General features: G+C 42.2%; 1 protein-coding gene across 2 annotated transcripts in view; it reads left to right on the top strand.

Annotated features, from left to right (window-relative positions):
- The window catches only part of MED23 (mediator complex subunit 23), a 73,819-nt gene that overhangs the window by 50,748 nt on the left and 4,007 nt on the right, over positions 1-19,064 (top strand). For both annotated transcript variants that reach the window (XM_066605562.1, XM_066605561.1), the window contains exons 22-27: positions 834-1,050; positions 5,847-6,083; positions 11,056-11,221; positions 11,686-11,758; positions 15,838-16,052; positions 16,153-16,273. In XM_066605562.1, coding sequence (XP_066461659.1) covers positions 834-1,050; positions 5,847-6,083; positions 11,056-11,221; positions 11,686-11,758; positions 15,838-16,052; positions 16,153-16,273 — 1,029 coding nt within the window. The remainder of the gene's footprint in view (positions 1-833; positions 1,051-5,846; positions 6,084-11,055; positions 11,222-11,685; positions 11,759-15,837; positions 16,053-16,152; positions 16,274-19,064) is intronic.

The raw sequence follows: 19,064 nt of genomic DNA, 5'->3' as shown, positions 1-19,064 counted from the left end.
TGTGTGCTGTCCCATATGCAGACAAGCTGATATCCGTATGCTTTCCTATGTGTGTTGTGCTCAAGTTTCTTGGTGCAATGTGCATACGCCTAACTGAATAAGCCTTAATTTATACCAGAAACTGGCGTAAATTATAGGCGAAATTTATGCCAGCTCACATTCACCATAAAGTCCACCTAATTTGTGTGCAACTCTTTTTATAGATTTTTGCATATCTCTACCCAAGTGAAACACAGCCGTAATAAATTTTCCCCTGTGTCCGTTATAACGACTGTGTCAGGAACAGTACCTGAGGATTAATGGTTGTGAAGTTAGGGGCTTCAGGTCAGTTTTTATATAATTCACACCTTCCTATTGATGCCGTCAGCTCCCTCTTACAGTGCGATTAGATGAACACTAGCAGGTGCTCCTAATTCTTGTGATTTACTGCTAATTGCTATACTAAAGTTGCAAGTCCAGGTGCAGCTCAGCAATTAATGATGAAGCATGAGCATTAGCAGCAGCCATGTAATAGCACCCTTTAAGGATTTTTTTTAAATTTCAGTCAGACTTTTAAATCTTTTTATCATGTTCATGTTTGTTTCGTTTCAATGCTGGCAAGGAAATGCATGCAGCACTTTTATGTCCAGCAAGAGCAGCGGCCATTTACAGGAGAAACAACTAAAAGGGATCCGGATCCATCATTTCTGTTTGGTGTTTCTTTTCCTTCTCTTTAAGGTGGGAGGAAGGGATCTGAATTTGTAAGGTTAATACATGTAGATAATTGTCTGTATATACTTATTATTTTGTTAATAGATTTATAACTTTTCAAATGACTTAATTTTTTCCCCCAGAAATACCCAGAAAAGCTTTATTTTGAAGGCCTAGCAGAACAAGTCAACCCACCTGTGCAGATCCAGCCCCAGTACCTTCCCATCTACTTTGGAAATGTGTGCCTTCGATTCCTGCCAGTATTTGATATTGTAATCCACAGATTTCTAGAGCTCCTTCCAGTTTCAAAGTCACTGGAAACACTTCTTGATCATCTTGGAGGCCTGTACAAGTTCCATGGTGAGTCTGTTTTTGGCATCTTTATTATTTTTCTATTAACCATCTGTTGCAATTTAATGAGGGTTGTGTGACTATTTGAATTTCTTTAATGTGTAAAAGTTCAGCTCTAAAATCATGTCCTCCCTCGCCTTTTTGCAAAATAATGAACAGGGCTGAGGTCTGTGATTGGCTGCAGCAGCCTGCGACATCCTGCAAACAGACTGCTGCAGCCTGTAAACACACTGTCTTAGGCTGGCTGTCCACAGGCGATGCGGTATCCCACGGCGAAGCTCCGCTGCGGGAGCTGCCGCCCGGGAGCAGGAGCCGCCGCTTAATCTCCGCCAGCCCTATCTAATAGATAGGCTGACCACGGAGAATCATGCTGCGAATTGCCCTCCGCGAGCGGAGAATCGCAGTGGTTCTCTGCTCGTGGACAGGTGCCGGCGCTTTCCATAGCAATGCTATGGGAAGCGTCGGCCGGCGTGATTTGCCGGCAGTTTACCGCCGGCGAATACACTGCCGTGGACAGGGGGCCTTAGGCTGTCTGTCTGTGGGTGATTAGTCATAGTGTGATCTGCGGTGATAAATCGCACGCATGACACGCTTTCCATAGGATAACTATGGAAAGCGTAGCCCAATGTACATGAGCGGAAAATCGCTCGTGTCTAAAAAATTGCAGCATGCCACAACTCCATGCCATGAACCTATTAAGATATTATTATTTACAGGGCAGATTCCTAAAATATAACTTTTATTGATTCAATTAAAGCTGAAACTTCAATAGTGAACAAAGAGCATACACAAAAAGAATCAACAGACAAATACATACCATCACCACCCTAACTCTAAAGGTCCATAGAGACCAGCATATATAGAAGAAACTATGCGGATGGGGATAACATGCGACAGTGCACAGGTCTCAAAGGGTAAATAGTAGAGATGAGCGAGCATGCTCTTCCAAGCTTGATACTCGTTCGAGTAGTAGCATACTAGATGGCGCTCCTTACTCAATCGAGTACCACGCCGTGTTCGACCCCACCCCATTTGATCCCTCCCTGCATTATCATTTCCTGCTGTGACGTGTCAGCGTGGGCATGTCCACAGCAGTATGTGGCTGGCTGGCAGAGAGAGAGGGAAAAAAAACTCTGCACCCAGTGGGTCCATTGCAAAAATGCTCGGGTCTCCCATTCACTTCAATGGGGTTCGTTACTCGAATAGAACTCTCGACTATTACAAAAAGCTCGACTCGAATAACAAGCACCCGAGCAATTTGGTGCTCACTCATCTCTAGTAAATAGGCATTGTCTTGTACTCAACGGTCCAGCATTGGCAGGTAAGGATGCATCAAATGTATGATGCTCACCTCCTGTTCCGCTCCTCATTCACAGCTTCCACTTTGCACAGTACTTATATTTATTTCATACTGGGATATACTCACTGGAGCTTCCTTCAATAAACTTCACTGGAGTCCCATGTGTATAATTTCAGTGTATGCTTTACAGTAAGCTCTGGTATGTTTCTATTCCACTCATGTATAGACTGGGTTTGTCTACTGCAGATCAACTTCCCTTTGTGGGTTAGATTAAAGCAGAATTTATTCATCGAGGTGAGTATAGAGGCCTAGGTTCGCAGAAGCATTCAGTGATCTTTGTTCACCCTTTTGAAGTTTCAGTTTTAATTGAATCAATAAATTATATTTTAGGAATCTGCCCTGTAAATAATATAGATAGTATTTCTGATTCCTCTGCCCCGGTGAATAATATCATGAAGATGTTCATGATGAGGTTCAGCGCAGAAAATCACGATATTCTGTCCCGCCTGTGGACACTCAGCCTTAGGCTGCTGTCACACACGCATCTCTAAAAACGCCGCGTTTTACAGAGTTTTTGACTGCAACCCATCATTGCAATGGGTGATGAAGTGAGTTAAAAATCGCTGAAAAACACTAAAATAGAGCAAACAGCGTTCGAATGCTTGTCTGAAAAGCCCAATTGAAATCAATGGAGGCGTTTTACAGCTGTAAAAAACCCCAGTGTAAGAGCAGCCTTAGGCCTCATTTCCATGGGTTGGTTGGATTCCACATCCTCATTGAAATGGAATCTGACCCTGCCTGCGGCCGAGGACTGTGTGTACCTGTCCAGGTCTTTTTTTTTTTCCCTTACTGCAGATTTCAAACCTCTGTTTTCCTGCGGAATGTCAATTGCAGACGGGCCATAGAACAGACTGCTTCCATTGACTTCAATGGAAGCTGTCCTTACAGGAACCGCACTTAACCCCTTAGTGACGGAGCTTTTTTGCTTTTTTCCATTTTTGTTTTTTCCTACTCCCTTTTAAAAAATTGTAGCTCCTTAATTTATCCATCGACGTCGCTGTATGTGGGCTTGTTTTTTGCGGGATGAGTTGTATTTTTCAATGGCACTATTATTGTGCCATATAATTTACTGAAAAACTTTTAAAAAATTCTTAGTGGAGAGAAATGGAAAAAAAACGACATTCCACCATCTTTCGGTGCGTCCTGTTTCTACAGCACACAAATTGCAACAAAAACGACCTGATATTTTTATTCTATGGGTCAGTACGATTACTACGATACCAAACTTGTATAGTATTTTTTTTGCTGTAGTACTTTTATTTTTTTTTTTTTAAGATATTTAATTTTTTTCAATTATTTTCTGCGGTCATTTTGTGCGCGCAATACCTTTTTTATTTTTTCGTCAACGTAGTTGAGCAAGGGCTCATTTTTTGCGGGATGTCCTGAAGTTTCCGATAGTATCAATTTGGAATACATACGACTTTTTGATCACTTTTTATTGCGTTTTTTCTGGGAGACAGGGTAACTAAAAAAGTGTATTTCTGGCGTTCTTTATTTTTTTTTTCAGACGACGTTCACCGTGCGGGAAAAATAATGCACTACTTTGATAGATCGGACTTTTATGGACGCGGCGATATCAAATACATATTTTTATTTTATGATTTAGATTTTTTAATAATAGATATGGCAAAAGGGGGGTGATTTAAACTTTTATAACTTTTTTTTTTTTTTAACAATTAAAAAAACTTTATTGATCTTTTTTTTTACTTTACTTTGAAGTCCCCCTGGGGGACTTTAACATGCGATGCTTTGATCGCTCCTGCAGTATGACGTAATGCTATAGCATTACGTCATACTGCTTTTTTACAGGCAGTCTATGAAGCCACCCTGAGTGGATGGCTTGATAGGCAGTCTGCTAAGGCAGCCCTGGGGCCATTCATTAGGCCCCCAGCTGCCATGACACCTGCACGGATCCCCCGATCTCACCGCGGGGGGGCCGTGCAGGACCCCCGAACAGCGTTCGGGGGATTTAAATGCCGCTGTCAGAATTGACAGCGGCATTTAAAGGGTTAATAGCCGCGAACGGCCGAGTGCAGCTATTGCCCGCGGGTGTCAGCTGTAATAAACAGCTGATGCCCGCGCTGTATGGAGGGAGATAGCGGCGCTACCTCCCTCCATACACGTCCTGCAACAGCAGGACGTAGTTTCCCGATGGGGCGGTCGTTAAGGGGTTAAATGGAGCATGCTGCGATTTGGTTTCTGCATCAAGAGGTGCGCAAATCAAATCCGCATGCTTTCATTCGGCAGAGAATCAGCAGTGTGGTCTCTGGCCGTGCAATGGCAATGACAGCAAGTCACAGCAATTACAGTTAGGTTTCATTGAAAATAGTGAAAACTCTTATAAAAGTTTTTTTTATCTTCCCCCTCCTCACTGGCTGTCCAGGAGGGGTATGGGTATGTACAATCACTATACTCGCAGTAAGGCTATTTTCACATGGCTGAAACTGATGTGGATGCATGTTTTGCATGCAGATTTAACCCTGTCATCTGACAAAATCCATGGGCGGAATTTCCAATGTGATTTCTGCGCTGATCCAGAATTGCACACAGATTTTGCTGTGTGTGTATGTTTGAGAATCTGTGACATAAATATCACAGATTTCTTCTGCGGTTTTATAGGCGGAATCCACGCCCCCCTCAAAAAATCCACATTTCTGAGGCATGTGTTTGAGTCACACTGCACACTAGGGCCCCATTTGGGATATTTTTAAACTGCAGGGTAATGGTGAGATTTGTTTCTCTGATAACTACATCTATGATACAGAAATGGCTTTAAAATTTAAAACCTGCCAAAAAAAATTGACTGGCTTAAATTCCTAAATGTGGTTTTGAATACTTTGAGCGGTGCAGTTTTATAATGGGGTGATTTATAGGGAGTTTTTAGATGCACAGGCCCCTGAACCCCACTGTAAAACTGAACTGGTCCCTGAAAAATTAGTTTGGGAGTGTTTTTCCAAATTTGAAAAATTGTAGTTCTACTTATAAAGTAAAAAAATAAAAAGGAAAGTTGTTAAATCATGCAGACTTAATGTGGGCATAAATGTTGTTTTTAGTAATTATTTTGTGTGGTATGACTATCTGTATTACAAGCAGAAAATAGAAAATTTTGAAAAATGCTAATTCCCCCCCCCCCCCCCCCAAAAAAAAAAATTCTCTAAAGCTTGGAATTTTTTTTCTAAATCAACACAAAACATGCAATGAAAATGTAATATCAAATAAAATGCAATATCAAGTAAAGTGTGTCTCATGCAATATTCTCAGAATCACATGAAAAAGAAATTCAAAGCTATTATATAAAGTGAAACATGTCAGGTTTGAAAAATTGGTCTTGGTCAAATTGGACAAAACTGGCTTTAGTAGTTAAGTTGCAGTAACATGTACATAATAGCATGTTTGTTTTATGCAGCATGATTTGTTAGATGATTATAGTATCCTTCTACTTCAGATCGACCAGTCACCTACTTGTACAACACCCTGCACTACTACGAGATGCATCTACGTGATCGCACCAACCTTAAGCGTAAACTAGTCCATTCCATCATTGGTTCTCTAAAGGATAACCGGCCCCAAGGTTGGTGCCTGAGTGAAACGTACCTCAAGTGTGGTATGAATGCACGGGAAGACAATCCTTGGATTCCTGATGACACTTATTACTGCAAGCTGATTGGCCGATTGGTTGACAATATCCTTTTAGTGAAATGTGATTTACAGTTTTTACAGAAAGCATCATGTATCTTACAAAAATGTCTTCAATAATTCTATTCTAACTTCGGTTCAGGAAATTCCAGTGACATTTTACTTATATTTTATATTGTATTAACTGATTTTTCATAAAAATGCAAGTTTAGCGTATGATTTGACTGCTTCCAACTTCAGTACTCTCCTTGAATTTCTCTTTTTCAGTTATTTGCATTTAAGGCTGGGTTCACACAGGGCGGATTTGCCGCGCGGAATCTGGCCACGGCAAATCCGCCTGCGGCCGCTAATCTCGGGATTAGCCAGCCATGTGGACGAGATTTCTCAGAAATCTCGTCCACACGGGACGGCCAATCCACTGCGGTAAGTCTGGCTGAAACCACGGCTGCGGCCGCCGCATGTTTACTTTCGGCGCGGCCGCGCTCTCCTCTATGGAGCGCCAGCCTCAACGGAAGAGCGGGCGGCCGGGCCGCTTCAAAGCCGCCGCGGCTTAAACCGCGGCGGTTCTCTCGGCGGAAATCTCGCGGTTTTTGCTGCGGCCAAGCCGAGAGATTTCCGACGGGAATACGCCCCGTGTGAACCCAGCCTTAGAGATACTACACACATTGATCACATATACACTGATTGTTAAAAAAACAAACAAGTTCTTAGGCGTTGAAACAATGGGGTTTTAAAGGTTTTCTCAGTGGATCTAATCTTACATTTAAATGGTACAGTACTGCAACAGGGAAGAACGATTAAAGGGGTTTTCCATAGAAAATACTATTGATGACCTATCCTTGGGATAGGTCATCAATAGTTGATCGTCCGGGTTCCGTTGCTCGGGACCTCAACAGATCAGCTGAGCAGGCGCATGCTGTCAGCAGGGCAATTACACAGAGGTCTGAGCAGAAGTCTCCGCGTCGACCTCTGTGTAATGGCAGTCGCTTGTAACTTCAGGCACAGTTCACGTTGATTTGGGCATGTTGCAACATGTTTGCCGATACTGCCTGCAGCTCTTCAGTAGTAATGCTGTGTATAGTATTTGTAATGTTTTACCTCACCTTTTTCAGGGTATGTAGATTATTAGCGTACACTTTCTGCTTCAAACCCTTAAGTTTACAGGATGTGAACTTATGTCTTGTTGATGGCTCAGAAGTGAGCCTGCACCATCCTGCATTAGGAGTCTGCTGTGACTGATAGGTGGCCTCCTGCTGTAACAGCGGGAATTGCTGAATAGCGATCCCCACTGTAAACTCTACATTCTGCAGTCAATCTACGTTGTGGGATGCAAAGGGTTCACAGAGGGGTCATGCTCTCTGTGATGTCATCGGCCCTTCGTGATGTAATTACGGAGGGCCAGTGGGTTACGATGGCAACCAGACGCCAGACATTGGTGCCCGGCCTGCCATAGTCTTTGATATTGGAAGCGATAAAGCATTTCAGTCCAAAATACTGCAGTGCATTATCAGAACAATCATGGCTACTATGGTTCAAGTTCCCTTGAGGGTCATAAAATAACACATTAACCCCTTCCCGCTGCAGGATGTAAATTTACGTCCTGGCAGCAGGGTACTTCCCGCAACAGGACGTAAACTTACGGCCTGGGGATAGCACGGGATCACAAATGATCCCGCGCTATCCCGCAGCGGGAGCCGGCTGTCAGTCACAACCGGCGTCCCGCTGCAACAGCGGGGAGGCATCGGAGATGCGCCCCCCGCTGTTAACCCCTTCCCTGCCGCGATCTAAGTAGATCGCGGCAGGGAAAGGGTTCACAGAGGGAGCGCGCTCCCTCTGTGTCGCCGGACGGCTCTCGCGATGTCATCGCGAGAGCCCGGCTGGTTGCTATGGCAACAGGACGCCAGCGTCCTGTACTGCCATAGCCTATGATTGCTATAGTAAGTGATAATGCATGGCAGGGAAGAAGCCCTGTCATGCATTATCGCAGCGATCTGAAGTGTAACAGTAAAAGTCCCTCAGAGGGACACAAGTGTTGTAAAAAAAAGAGAAAAATAAAGTTAAAAAAATAAAAATGTAAAAAAAAAAAGGTCAAAAAACCCTTTTTTTAATGCTTTTTCTCATATTAGCATAAAAAAAATGTAAAAAATTAAAAACCCCACATATTTGGTATCAATGCGTCCGTAATGACGCGTACAATACATTGAACATGCGTTTTATGCTGCACGGCAAAAAGTGTAAAAAAAAATGCTAAAAAACTGAGGCAAAATGCTAATTTTTAGCATTTTGCCTCCCATAAAGCACAATAAAAGTGATTAAAAAAAAAACAGATGTACCCGAAAATGGTACCAATAAAAAATACAGCTCGTCTCGCAAAAAATAAGCCCTCACAGAGCTCCGTACATGGAAAAATAAAAAAGTTATAGCACTTTGAATGCAATAAGTTTAGAAAAAAATAAGAATTTCCAAAAAAAGGGTTTTTATTGTGGAAAAGTGAAAAAAACTAAAAAAAAAAAATATCGTTGTAACCGTACCGGCCCTGCAAAAAAAAATGTGTTGTATCATTTATGCTGCATAATTAACGCTTTTTTAAAATAAAAAAAAATCTACGGGAAAAATTGATGCGTTTTCTCTTCCTACGATCATAAAAAAAAAATAATAAAAGTTTTACAATGTAGTCTATGTACCCAAAAATGGTACCAAAAAAATCTACAGTTCACCACGCAAAAAAACAGCCCTTATACGGTCGCGTCGACGGAAAAATAAAAAAGTTATGGCTTTTGAAAAATGGAGATGGAAAAATACCAAAAATCACTTGGTCCTCAACGCCAAAATAGGCCATGTCATTAAGGGGTTAAAAAACCCTTTATGAACATTTTCCTGTTTTTGTATAAAAAAAAATTACTAAAATGTGTGGTGTTTAAAAAAAAAAAAAAAAAAAATGTTATCATATCCGAAGTGACCTAGACAACAAATTGAACAATTGAACACATACCATTTATTTACAAAAAACCCCACTAAGACTGAGGTACAATGCTTATTTCGTTCTGTGAAGAAAAAGCAGTATGTACCCCTAATGGGTCACAATAGAAAACTACAGATCGTCACACAAAAAACATGCTCTCAAATAGCATTATTTTTTCACAATAGGAGCTATGTAATTTTGAATCCAACAATGTAATAAAACCTTAATTTCAAAATACATTTTTTATTGTGCAAAAGTGGACCCCCCCCCCCTTCCTCAAAAATAAAAAAATGATAATTTTGGCATCGTCGTAATCGGACCAAGACACGGAAAAAGTTGTCACTTATGACTCATGACTAACAATTTAAAAAAGCCAGAACTGATGTTTTCTCCCTGCCCTCAAAACATTTTTTTTCTATAAAAGTACATTATATGTACCGAGAAATTGTACCAATAAAAACTACAGTTTGCTACACAAAAAACCAACTCTCATATCACAATGTCGGTGGAAAAATCTAAAAATTATGGCTTTTGAAAAGTGGAGATGAAAATCCCTCAATCATTGCGTTCTTAAGCCTGTGTACTTAAGGGGTTAAATTTTGCATGGATAAGAATCTCATGTGTCTAAGTCCAAGGAATATGATGTCCGTAACCCCCTTGCTCACAGTTTGCTCTTCTGTAAACTGTTCATGAACCCGTGCCAGTGAGTCGCGGGAGCTGTTTTTCTTGTTGGGAAGAGCAGTACATTCATTCTTCCGGTGTTTTTGGTTGTTCAGATAATAGCGGTATCGACGGTTGGTTCAAAGAAAATTGGGCCTGCTATTTCTGCTCCCGACGCTGCGTACCAAACACCAATTTTCTAGTTGTGTAATGTAGTTACATGATTCAGGTGAGGATGTTCCGTACCGTAGACCAGTATCTTGTATTCTGTGAATTTACATGACCTGCTAAATGGAAGCACGCTTTGTTCGTCATGATGTACAGCAATGGGTCCAAAAGTCTTCTAGCAATCTGACACTTTATTAAGTCATATGAAGTTGTCTAAAAGAAAGAAGACAATATACCATGCTTGTATAAAAAAAAAAAACGTTTTACATGAGGGTTGAATTACCATTTAAATGCTTAAGAAAAAAACTATTTCTAATGTATATATTCTAATTTAAACCTAAGGTATTTCAAATCCATATGAAGAATCTGCAGCACATCCCACTAATGATGCAATAGTAATTATTATGGATATTTATGTATGTGACTAGAACTAAAGAATCTTTATTTTCTAATCGGATACATAGATATCCAGGCTCAGATATTGTAGCAGAAGTAATCCTTCATAAGGCTGGTTAGAAAATATCAAACGTTTTGATCACATATGACTGTTCTCACTGGAATGTCTGTACACCCATGGATAACATCTAGAGGTAGGCCGAATGCACACTGCCGGGTTGGATTCCGTATGCGGGATTCCGCAGGGGAATCCGACCCTGACCCTGCGCCCGGCCGGTGACCCCTGCATACCTGTCCACAGTAGTCTTTTCTGTATTGCGGATGTGCCAGCCGACGCACATGCGCAGTACAGAAAATGTCATTGTGGCTCGGCCGCAGATCGGACAGCTTCCATTGTCTTCAATGGAAGCCATCTGCGAGTAATCCACTCTGGAATAGGACATACTGCTATTTTTCCATCTGGAAGCGGAAAATCGCAATTAATTCTCGCTCATGGACATGGAAAAGCAATTTTCCATAACATTAGAGATGAGCGAACTTACTCGTTTAGGGCGTTTTTGCACTCGAGCACTGCTTTTTCCGAGTAACCGACTACTCGGGCGAAAAGATTCAGGGGGTGAGCGGGGGGTTGCAGAGGGGGGGGGGGGGGGGAGAGCTCCTCACTGCCACCTCCCTGCTCCACCACGCCTCCCCCCAATTCATAACATGTCTATGGGCAATGCAAATACTCCCGTTAATTACCTATAGATATAGTACATGTTCTGCACACTGTCAAATTGGAAATTTATTCTTTAGCAGAGATGCCTTTTTTTCCTTAATTGTCTTCTATTACCGATGGCTGGAAAATCTCCTGGACCTTTTCCAAACTGTGACTGGAGATTCAATGAGTTCCCCAATCCAGCTGCCCATGCACTCCATGTAACTTGTGTGGAGCTGATGGCCTTGGCTGTCCCAGGGAAGGATGTTGGCAATGCTCTTCTCAATGTGGTGTTAAAGAGGTATTTCTGACCTCATACTTTTTGAAAACACAAGTTGTCTTTTAACTGTAAAATATTTTTCACCTTATTATATCACCTGATAAATTAGCATGGGAGAAGAACCATTTCGATAGATTAACATACATAGCACATTCTGCTGTATATGTGCTGAATGTGCCAGTAAGCTATAATGGACAAAAAATGCAATTTTGCCGAAAGACTTTTGTTGGAAATTTTTAGGAGACTCCAATGGCATGTTTTTTTGGTTTTTTTTTCTTCTCATATCGAAAGGTTTTTTTTAAACCTTTCCCACGCCATGGTGTTACATATACATAATGTCTGGGAAGGGGTTTGCATAAAATGCAAAAGTTTAATTATTTGACTATTTGGATTATTTGGCTCAAAAAATATTGATGATACATTCTGATAGCTTATGAAATACGTTGCACTACATTGGCAATGCTCTGTATTTTCCCTCTTTACAGCCAGCCACTTGTGCCTAGAGAGAATATCACCGCTTGGATGAACGCTATTGGACTCATTATAACAGCTTTGCCAGTAAGTAAAACACGTTTGCCTAATGTTGATTCCTTCTATCGTAGCGTTTTATCACATCTATCTTTGATTATATAGTTTACATGCGGGCAGCAATTTGTTCAAATGCAGACATTATCACTCAGATGTTGTGTTCGTGCAGTGTTTTCTGGGCATAGCTAGTCAGTATGCCAGCATCTCCCCCTACTTCTGACTGGTATACAATGGGGTATAGAGAAGAAACATGACACTTATTGGTGGGCAGGGTTACTAGTATAGGCTTCTGCTGCTAAGTGAACATATATACGGAAACCTTCTGAGGCAGAAAGCCGGGCAATGACGTTGGTAAAGGTTGCTTATAGCGAAAGATAGATATTAATATTTTATTTTTTCCCCCCCCAACAAGTTCTTAGTTTTTCGACGATTTTGTGATGGTTGATTTATGCAAACCGCATATAAACAATGTTAATTTGTCTCTTTGATGTGAGTGGCCTTGCTTTACAAATTCTAAGTGCACAATTCCTAACGGGTTTAACCAAAGTTCTTTTATTTGAAAGCTGTGAAAAGGTTGCGTCACGATGTACGGAGAAAACGTCCCGAGTTGTGGCAAACAAGTGACTGGTTCTTCCATAATGACATCGAACCTTCGCACACATTGAGTTTTAAGCATTTTTTGATGGAAAATGGCATGACACCCTTGCCTCACCCTCCGTATTCACCCCGTATCACTCTTTGCAACTTTACTTTTTATCTGAACAATTCTATTTTCAATTGAGACAGACAGATTAACGCTGTCAAAAACAAGGTGCCAAGTAGTGCCACGATTTCAGCAACATTAAAAATGCTGCTCATTCATTTCAATGGGCAACACGCGGCACTTTAAAACGCTGAAACGCCTGAAAATAGAACATGCAGCACTGTTATATTGTAGCGTTAATAAAAAAAAAAAGAAAGAGAAAAAAAAGCTGCCTTTTAAGGCTTGTGTGAGCAGCCCCATTGAAATGAATGGGAGCGGTTTACAGCGCTAAACGCTGGAAAAAACGGCTGTGTGAGGGGGGCCTAAATTGCGTATATAATTTTTTTTCAATTCAGCCCTTTAGGCCACTCACACACATGCACTTGTAAAAACACAGGCTTTTTTAACGCTGCGTTGACATGCGTTTTTGCAGCGTTTGACTGCATCTTCGGTTGCTTGGCTGCTTTTAGAACTGCTGAAAACGCAAGCTGACAATGCCAGAACTTAAACGCAGTTATAAACGTGGTAAGCACCTTGCTGAAAACGCCCCCCATTCATTTCAATGGGCAAAGCGTTTTATAATGCAGAAACGCATGAAAATAGAACAGACAGCGCTTTAACATTTGTCTGAAGAGCCCCATTGACATCAATGGTAGTGATTGACAGCTGAAAATGCATAAATGTGGGAAATGCCTTTAAAAGCGCTGTTCAATTGTAAACTATTAACACAGTAGATCGGCAGGGGTCCTGGGCAGAGGATCTCTGCCCATCAGTTGTTGGCCAGGCTGGTGTGCTCAAGCACTGAGCTGTTTTCCTATAGGAAGCAGACTGCTCTAGTTCCCACTGCGGTGGCCAGTCCTAGTACTACTGTACTGCAAACTGTGCCTGTAATACCAACAGACTATTGCAGTGGGTACAGAGCTCCTTGCTTCCTGCAGAAAACAGAAGCTCCTCAGTTGGATTGGACCAGACAGACTAGTCTTCGCTACCCACACACACATTACTGAGCGTTAATTGCCCATGACCCTGTCACCAGTTCCCCATTTTTCACCAGGTGTGGAAAAATGCTCCAAAGTAAGAATGCTTTCAAAAATAGACGTTTTAATGGTTTATTTTTTCAATTAATAAAATACAAAATTAATGAGCACAAGAGAGGTCTAAAGCAAATCAATAAAAACCATATCAGTTCTTTTAGGTTAACTTGCACAAGGGTTTTTGTGAGATTATAGTAAGGTATATGATCTTTATCATTTTTATATGTAGGTTGAAACCTAGTCATTAAAGGGGTTTTGTCATTTACTGATTTATTTATTTTAACTTACCAGTACCTATGCATTCCCATGCAGTTTGTTTTACCGCATCTTCTCCTCGCTGATCTTCTCCAGTCCCTGGGTCACCTCAACTCCAGCTGGCCGGATCCTTCTCTTCTTGTTATGATTCGTCCATTCTCTGCATTCTTTTTCCAAACGTAACCTACACTGCCTAGCAAGGTGTGCCGATCTATTGCTGAGCGTGCTGTCTCGCCGCTATGTACTGTTACAGAGAGACAGCGTGCATGCACAGTCTCTGCAATAGCTCATCACTCCCTGCTAGACAATGGACGCTTCGTTACCGGAAGATGAAGAATCGGCCGGTTGGAGGTGAGGTGACCCAGGGGGGTTCAGGGGAAGATGCGTAAGAAGAAGATGCCGCCTGGGGAGGAATAGGTTACGTATAGATTTTTTTGTTTTCTTATGGTAGAACCCCTTTAACTGAAACTGCAGTGTAAGTTGCAAAAGACCATTTTTTGTCACAGCTCACACACTGTTTTCCTCTGGCTGTTCTCAGCACTGCCATAAAGTAATTTTATATATCACATCACCCAGGCAAAGATTTCAGTTCTCTTCCAGGCACAGATTTCAAAGCATCCTGGGGTTTCTAGATGTGCTATTCAAACTCTTTTGAAGTAGTACAAAGAAACGGGCATCATTGAGGACTGTTGATTCATTGGTCAGCCAAGGAAACATGGGGCAGCAGATGAAAAACATCATGCTCATCTCCCTTAAAAATGTCCAACAGTGCTATCAGCTCAGAACTGACAGAAACCTGTAGGACTCTGGTCTACCAATCTACTGCTCGTGGAAGTCTGGCCTGAAATGGTTTTTTGTAGAAGAATTGCAACCAAAAAGCCATACCTTCGTAGGCCAAATAACTCAGTCATGCACAAACATGGCAACTGGGCTGCAGAAGAATAGCAGCAGGTGCTCTAGACTTATAAGTCAAAATCTGAAAAATGTGACTATAACAGAAGGCCGTTTGTTTGCTGAGAACTGGAGGGGGTGCACTAATGGGTCTGCAGTAAACGGTGAAGCCTGCTGGAGGTTCCTTGCCAATTTGGGGCTGCATTTCAGCAAACTGAGTTTGGGATTTGGTCAGGTTTTATGGTGTCCTCAATGCTAAGAAATATAGGCTGATCCTTATCAATCAGTGCAGGCATCTCCCTATATGCACTGATGAGGCTTATGGACAGATTGTCCTGGTGGAACAACCTCTTTATGAGAATGTAAGATTGCTGTCTTGTTCTCTGATTTTTTTATTTTTTTTAAATCCTTTTGAAAGCATTTTTAACTATTTAGTTATTCCTGTTCCGCTAAGTATCTTGGGGACTAATTATGTCCTAAGGGAGTTGGCTAGTTATTTCTGTCTATCTAACTAGAAAATGAACACATAACTTCGAGCAGATCTGAGTCGGTTAGAACTAAGCTCACGTGATCAGGCCAGTGAAGCAGATGAGATTGAGTCCAGTACTGTATTTGCATTCTTTTAGGCTGCCTGCACACAGCAGAGCCAGATTCTGCATGCAGGAGCCCGCAGCAGAATCAGGCTCTGACCCCACCGGCGACCTTCTTTCTTCATTATCTGTACTGTGGATGGTGTAGACGGTGAGCTGTCGGTCATGCAGAGTATGGATTTTCTTTTTAAAATGTTTATTTTCCCCACACCGACGTTAGGTGATTACGTGGGTACCTGCGACCTGTTCTCGATGTCAATTGCAGAAGGGCTGCAGGTCGGACGGCTTCCATTGACTTCAATGGAAGTGATTCGTGTGGAATCCGCACTAAAATGGCACATGCTGCGATTTTTTTTTTTCCCCTCCATGAGCAAAAATAGCAATTGATTTCCGCTCGTGTGCATGAAGAAGCACTTTTCATAGCGTGTTACGAACACTATTTGCTGTGAATCCGCCGTGCAGGCGCCAACCGCGTATTCTACAATGCAAATCTGATCGTGTGCAGCCGGCCTTAGCGATTTCTGTTCTTATTGGTGTATTTTAATATTTTAAATATATTAATATTTTTTTTTTTTTCTGACTTTTGTTGCATTTTAGGAGCCTTACTGGATCGTTCTCCATGACAGAATTATTAGTGTACTCAGTAGTCCAAGTCTGACAACGGAGACGGATTGGGTTGATTACCCCTTCCAGCTTTTTGACTTTACAGCATGTCACAAGGCTTATTCAGAGATGAGCTGCAGTTACACGCTGGCTCTGGCACATGCTGTGTGGCACCATTCAAGCATCGGGCAGCTATCCCTCATTCCCAAGTATGAGTACTTTTTGTAGATAATGCCTTCTTTCAGATCGCTTACTATGTCTAGATAATATCTTTAATTATGTCAATAATGTCTTGATCATTTTATATAGGTTCCTCTCTGAAGGTCTCATACCAATAGTCAAAACAGAGTACCAGTTGCTATATGTGTATCACTTGGTAGGACCATTTCTGCAGCGGTTTCAGCAGGAGAGGACTAGGTGCATGATAGAGGTAAGGCTGGCTTCCATGTTCCAATGATATAATGAAATTCCCAATTACAAATGTGATAGGGCTTCTCTAGAAAAGAATTGTGGCAAGTCATAAAAATCACTGTTTTTTTTTTTTTTTTTTTTGGGGCGGGGGGGAGGTATGACATCGCTAAGGCCTCCCTCACACAGGTGTTTGCAGAAACGCAGCGTTTTTCAACATTGCGTTTACTGCCGATTCAGCCTGGTATCAAGAGCGCTGGCATGAGTTATGCCAGCACTTTGACTGCCAAGGATGCTGGAAAAAAAATCAGTATTCACCTGGAAGGTGTCATTGGGGTCCCCAGACCTCTGTGCAGCCTTCCCTGCACTTGTCCAGCTGGCAAGGGCTCGTTTGCTAATGACGGCGATTGGAAATTCCCACCTCTAGCAAGAGATTGCTCTGATTGGTTGAGTCGGCTAATTGACAGACCACATAAGCCAATCCCAGCCAGTGGTGTATCAATGGCTGTGACTGGTGCATTCAGCGCTGGCTGTGATTGGCTGAAAGGGCTGTCACTTACATCCGACTCTGCCAACCACAGCAATCTCTAGCTAGAGGCAGAGAATTCAATCTCCGTCTCTAGCAGAAGATGCTCTATCGGCGTGACAAGTGCACAGTGAGCTTGGAATAGCTGCGTTTTGAAGCTTGTGTGAACAGCCCTATTGAAATGAATGGGAGCATTGTACAGCGTTTAGCACAGCGCTGAAAACGCGGCACTAAATGCTGTACAAAAATATCTGTGTGAGGAAGGCCTAATGCTGTTTTCAGTGCATGCTAGGTCACCCCACACTTGAGGATCTAGGGAGCTGCACAAGCCGATGGCTCTGGCACATGCTGTGTGGTACCATGCAAGCATCTCATTCCTATGAGTTTAAGCATTACTTTTTGACATCGTATTACTGATAATACCTTTGTTGTTCTGCTGATGGGTCAATGAGAAATGTCAATAGTTAGAGCCAGGCACACGCGGGGAAAGTTTGCGCGTGCGTGTGTGTGCGCGCGTGTGTGTGCCGTGTGTGTGTTCGCGCGCGCGGTGTGTGTGTTCGCGCGGTGTGTGTGTGTGTGTGTGTGTGCGTGTCTCTCATCTTACCCTCTAGTCTTATAAGATTCAGGTCTTCTCGGTTTGTTAATCTCGCCATCCATGGTATATGCAGCAACTTTCTATACGCCCAGCTCTTGTAGGGCCTGCCATAGTTTGTCATGGTTGACGCAGTCAAAGGCCTTGTTGTAGTCCGTGAAGCATGTTTATCCGTAAGCTTTTTCCATGGTCAATTGCAGGTTTGCAATATGGTGGCCTCACCGGAATCCTGCCTGCGTCTTTCCTGAATAATTTTGAGAAGGATCTTGCTTGCATGCGGAATGAGGGCTATTGTTCTGTAGTTGGAACAATTCTGGGACTTGCCTTTCTTTGGTATTAAAATGAAGACAGATCTTTTCCAGTCCTGTGTAAGCCCATACTGCCTGGCACAGCGCTGTGATGGTTTTCACAGGTACTGGCAGCAATCGCTCTGCCTGTATGTTATCTATGCCTGTTGCTTTATTTTTGGCTAGTTGTTTCAATACCATAACCACTTCTCACTCTATAATGGAGGCTCCAAGTCCACAGGGTCCACCTCATGCAATGGTCCAGGTATGTGGTTGCAGGCATGTAGTTCCTCTGAGTATTCCCTCCACCTATCCTTGATACTCTGTTGGTCATTCAGTTCCTTTCCATTTTTGGCTTTGATTGTGCTGTTGCATGCCAAAAAAGATTTTCGGGCCATCTTGACCTGTGAGAATAGGCCTCGCATATGGCCTTTCATGGCTTCTGCTTTGAGCTGTTTGCAACTACAGTCCATTTCCTTGTCTTTCCTTGCCGCTCGCTAAAAATTGGCATTAAGTTGCCGAACTTTGTTTTTGTTGCTGGCCACCTTTGTTACTCCTCTTTTATCGGTTATTTTGAGGGTTTGGCCGGACAACCAATAGTGTCATTTTTCCAGCTTCTTATAGGGGAGATGCTTACTGGCTGTTTCTATAACTGTGGACTGTATATCGTGCCGTGGTTCCTCTGAATGCTTTTCTGATATATTAAGCAGTATGAATCGGTTTGCTACCTCAATAGTGTATGATTGGGGGATTTTAAAGGTGTCAAATTTTCTCAATGAATCTCCTTTCGTAATGCTACGGAATTTGATCTTGATCTTAGCTGCAAGGAGTTCATGATCCGTGCCGCAGTCGGCTCTAAAAAAGGTCTTTACTGCAGCGACTGAATTTCGCCAACGATGATGACCCAGGATGTAATCAATCTAATTTCGATGGAGGCCATTGGGAGATGTCCATGTTAACTGTGAAACGGTGTCTTGATTTATTTCACCAAGCCCAAATCTTCCTGTGACAGTTTCTTTGGAATTGAAGTCGCCCATAATGTAAATGATGTCCTTCTTTGGCACTTTGTTTAGAGTTTTCTGGACGTCGGCATAAAAATCTTGTTCAGTCGGAACTTTTCTCTGTTGCGCCTATGGCCGTCTGATACTGCCATATATGTGTGTACTACAATGCGTTATTCTCATGAAGCTCCTCTCACTCGCAGACACGCTCTCATATTTGCAGTGCGTGATATTGGCCCGAATTTCTTAAGCAGATATTGCACTCTCTTGTGTAAAATCAGTCAAAGAGAATGAGTGTATATGACACAACTGAATGTAACATCACCAAAGACAGCGTGCTGCTATTCTGTCTCTCAAATGTCAATGTATATTGCACCCCAAGTGGCAGTAAGCCATTATATTGTCCC

The sequence above is a fragment of the Eleutherodactylus coqui genome, chromosome 1, assembly GCF_035609145.1.
Source record: "Eleutherodactylus coqui strain aEleCoq1 chromosome 1, aEleCoq1.hap1, whole genome shotgun sequence".
Taxonomy (NCBI): Eukaryota; Metazoa; Chordata; class Amphibia; order Anura; family Eleutherodactylidae; genus Eleutherodactylus; species Eleutherodactylus coqui.
This window is presented reverse-complemented; position numbering and strand designations above follow the sequence as displayed.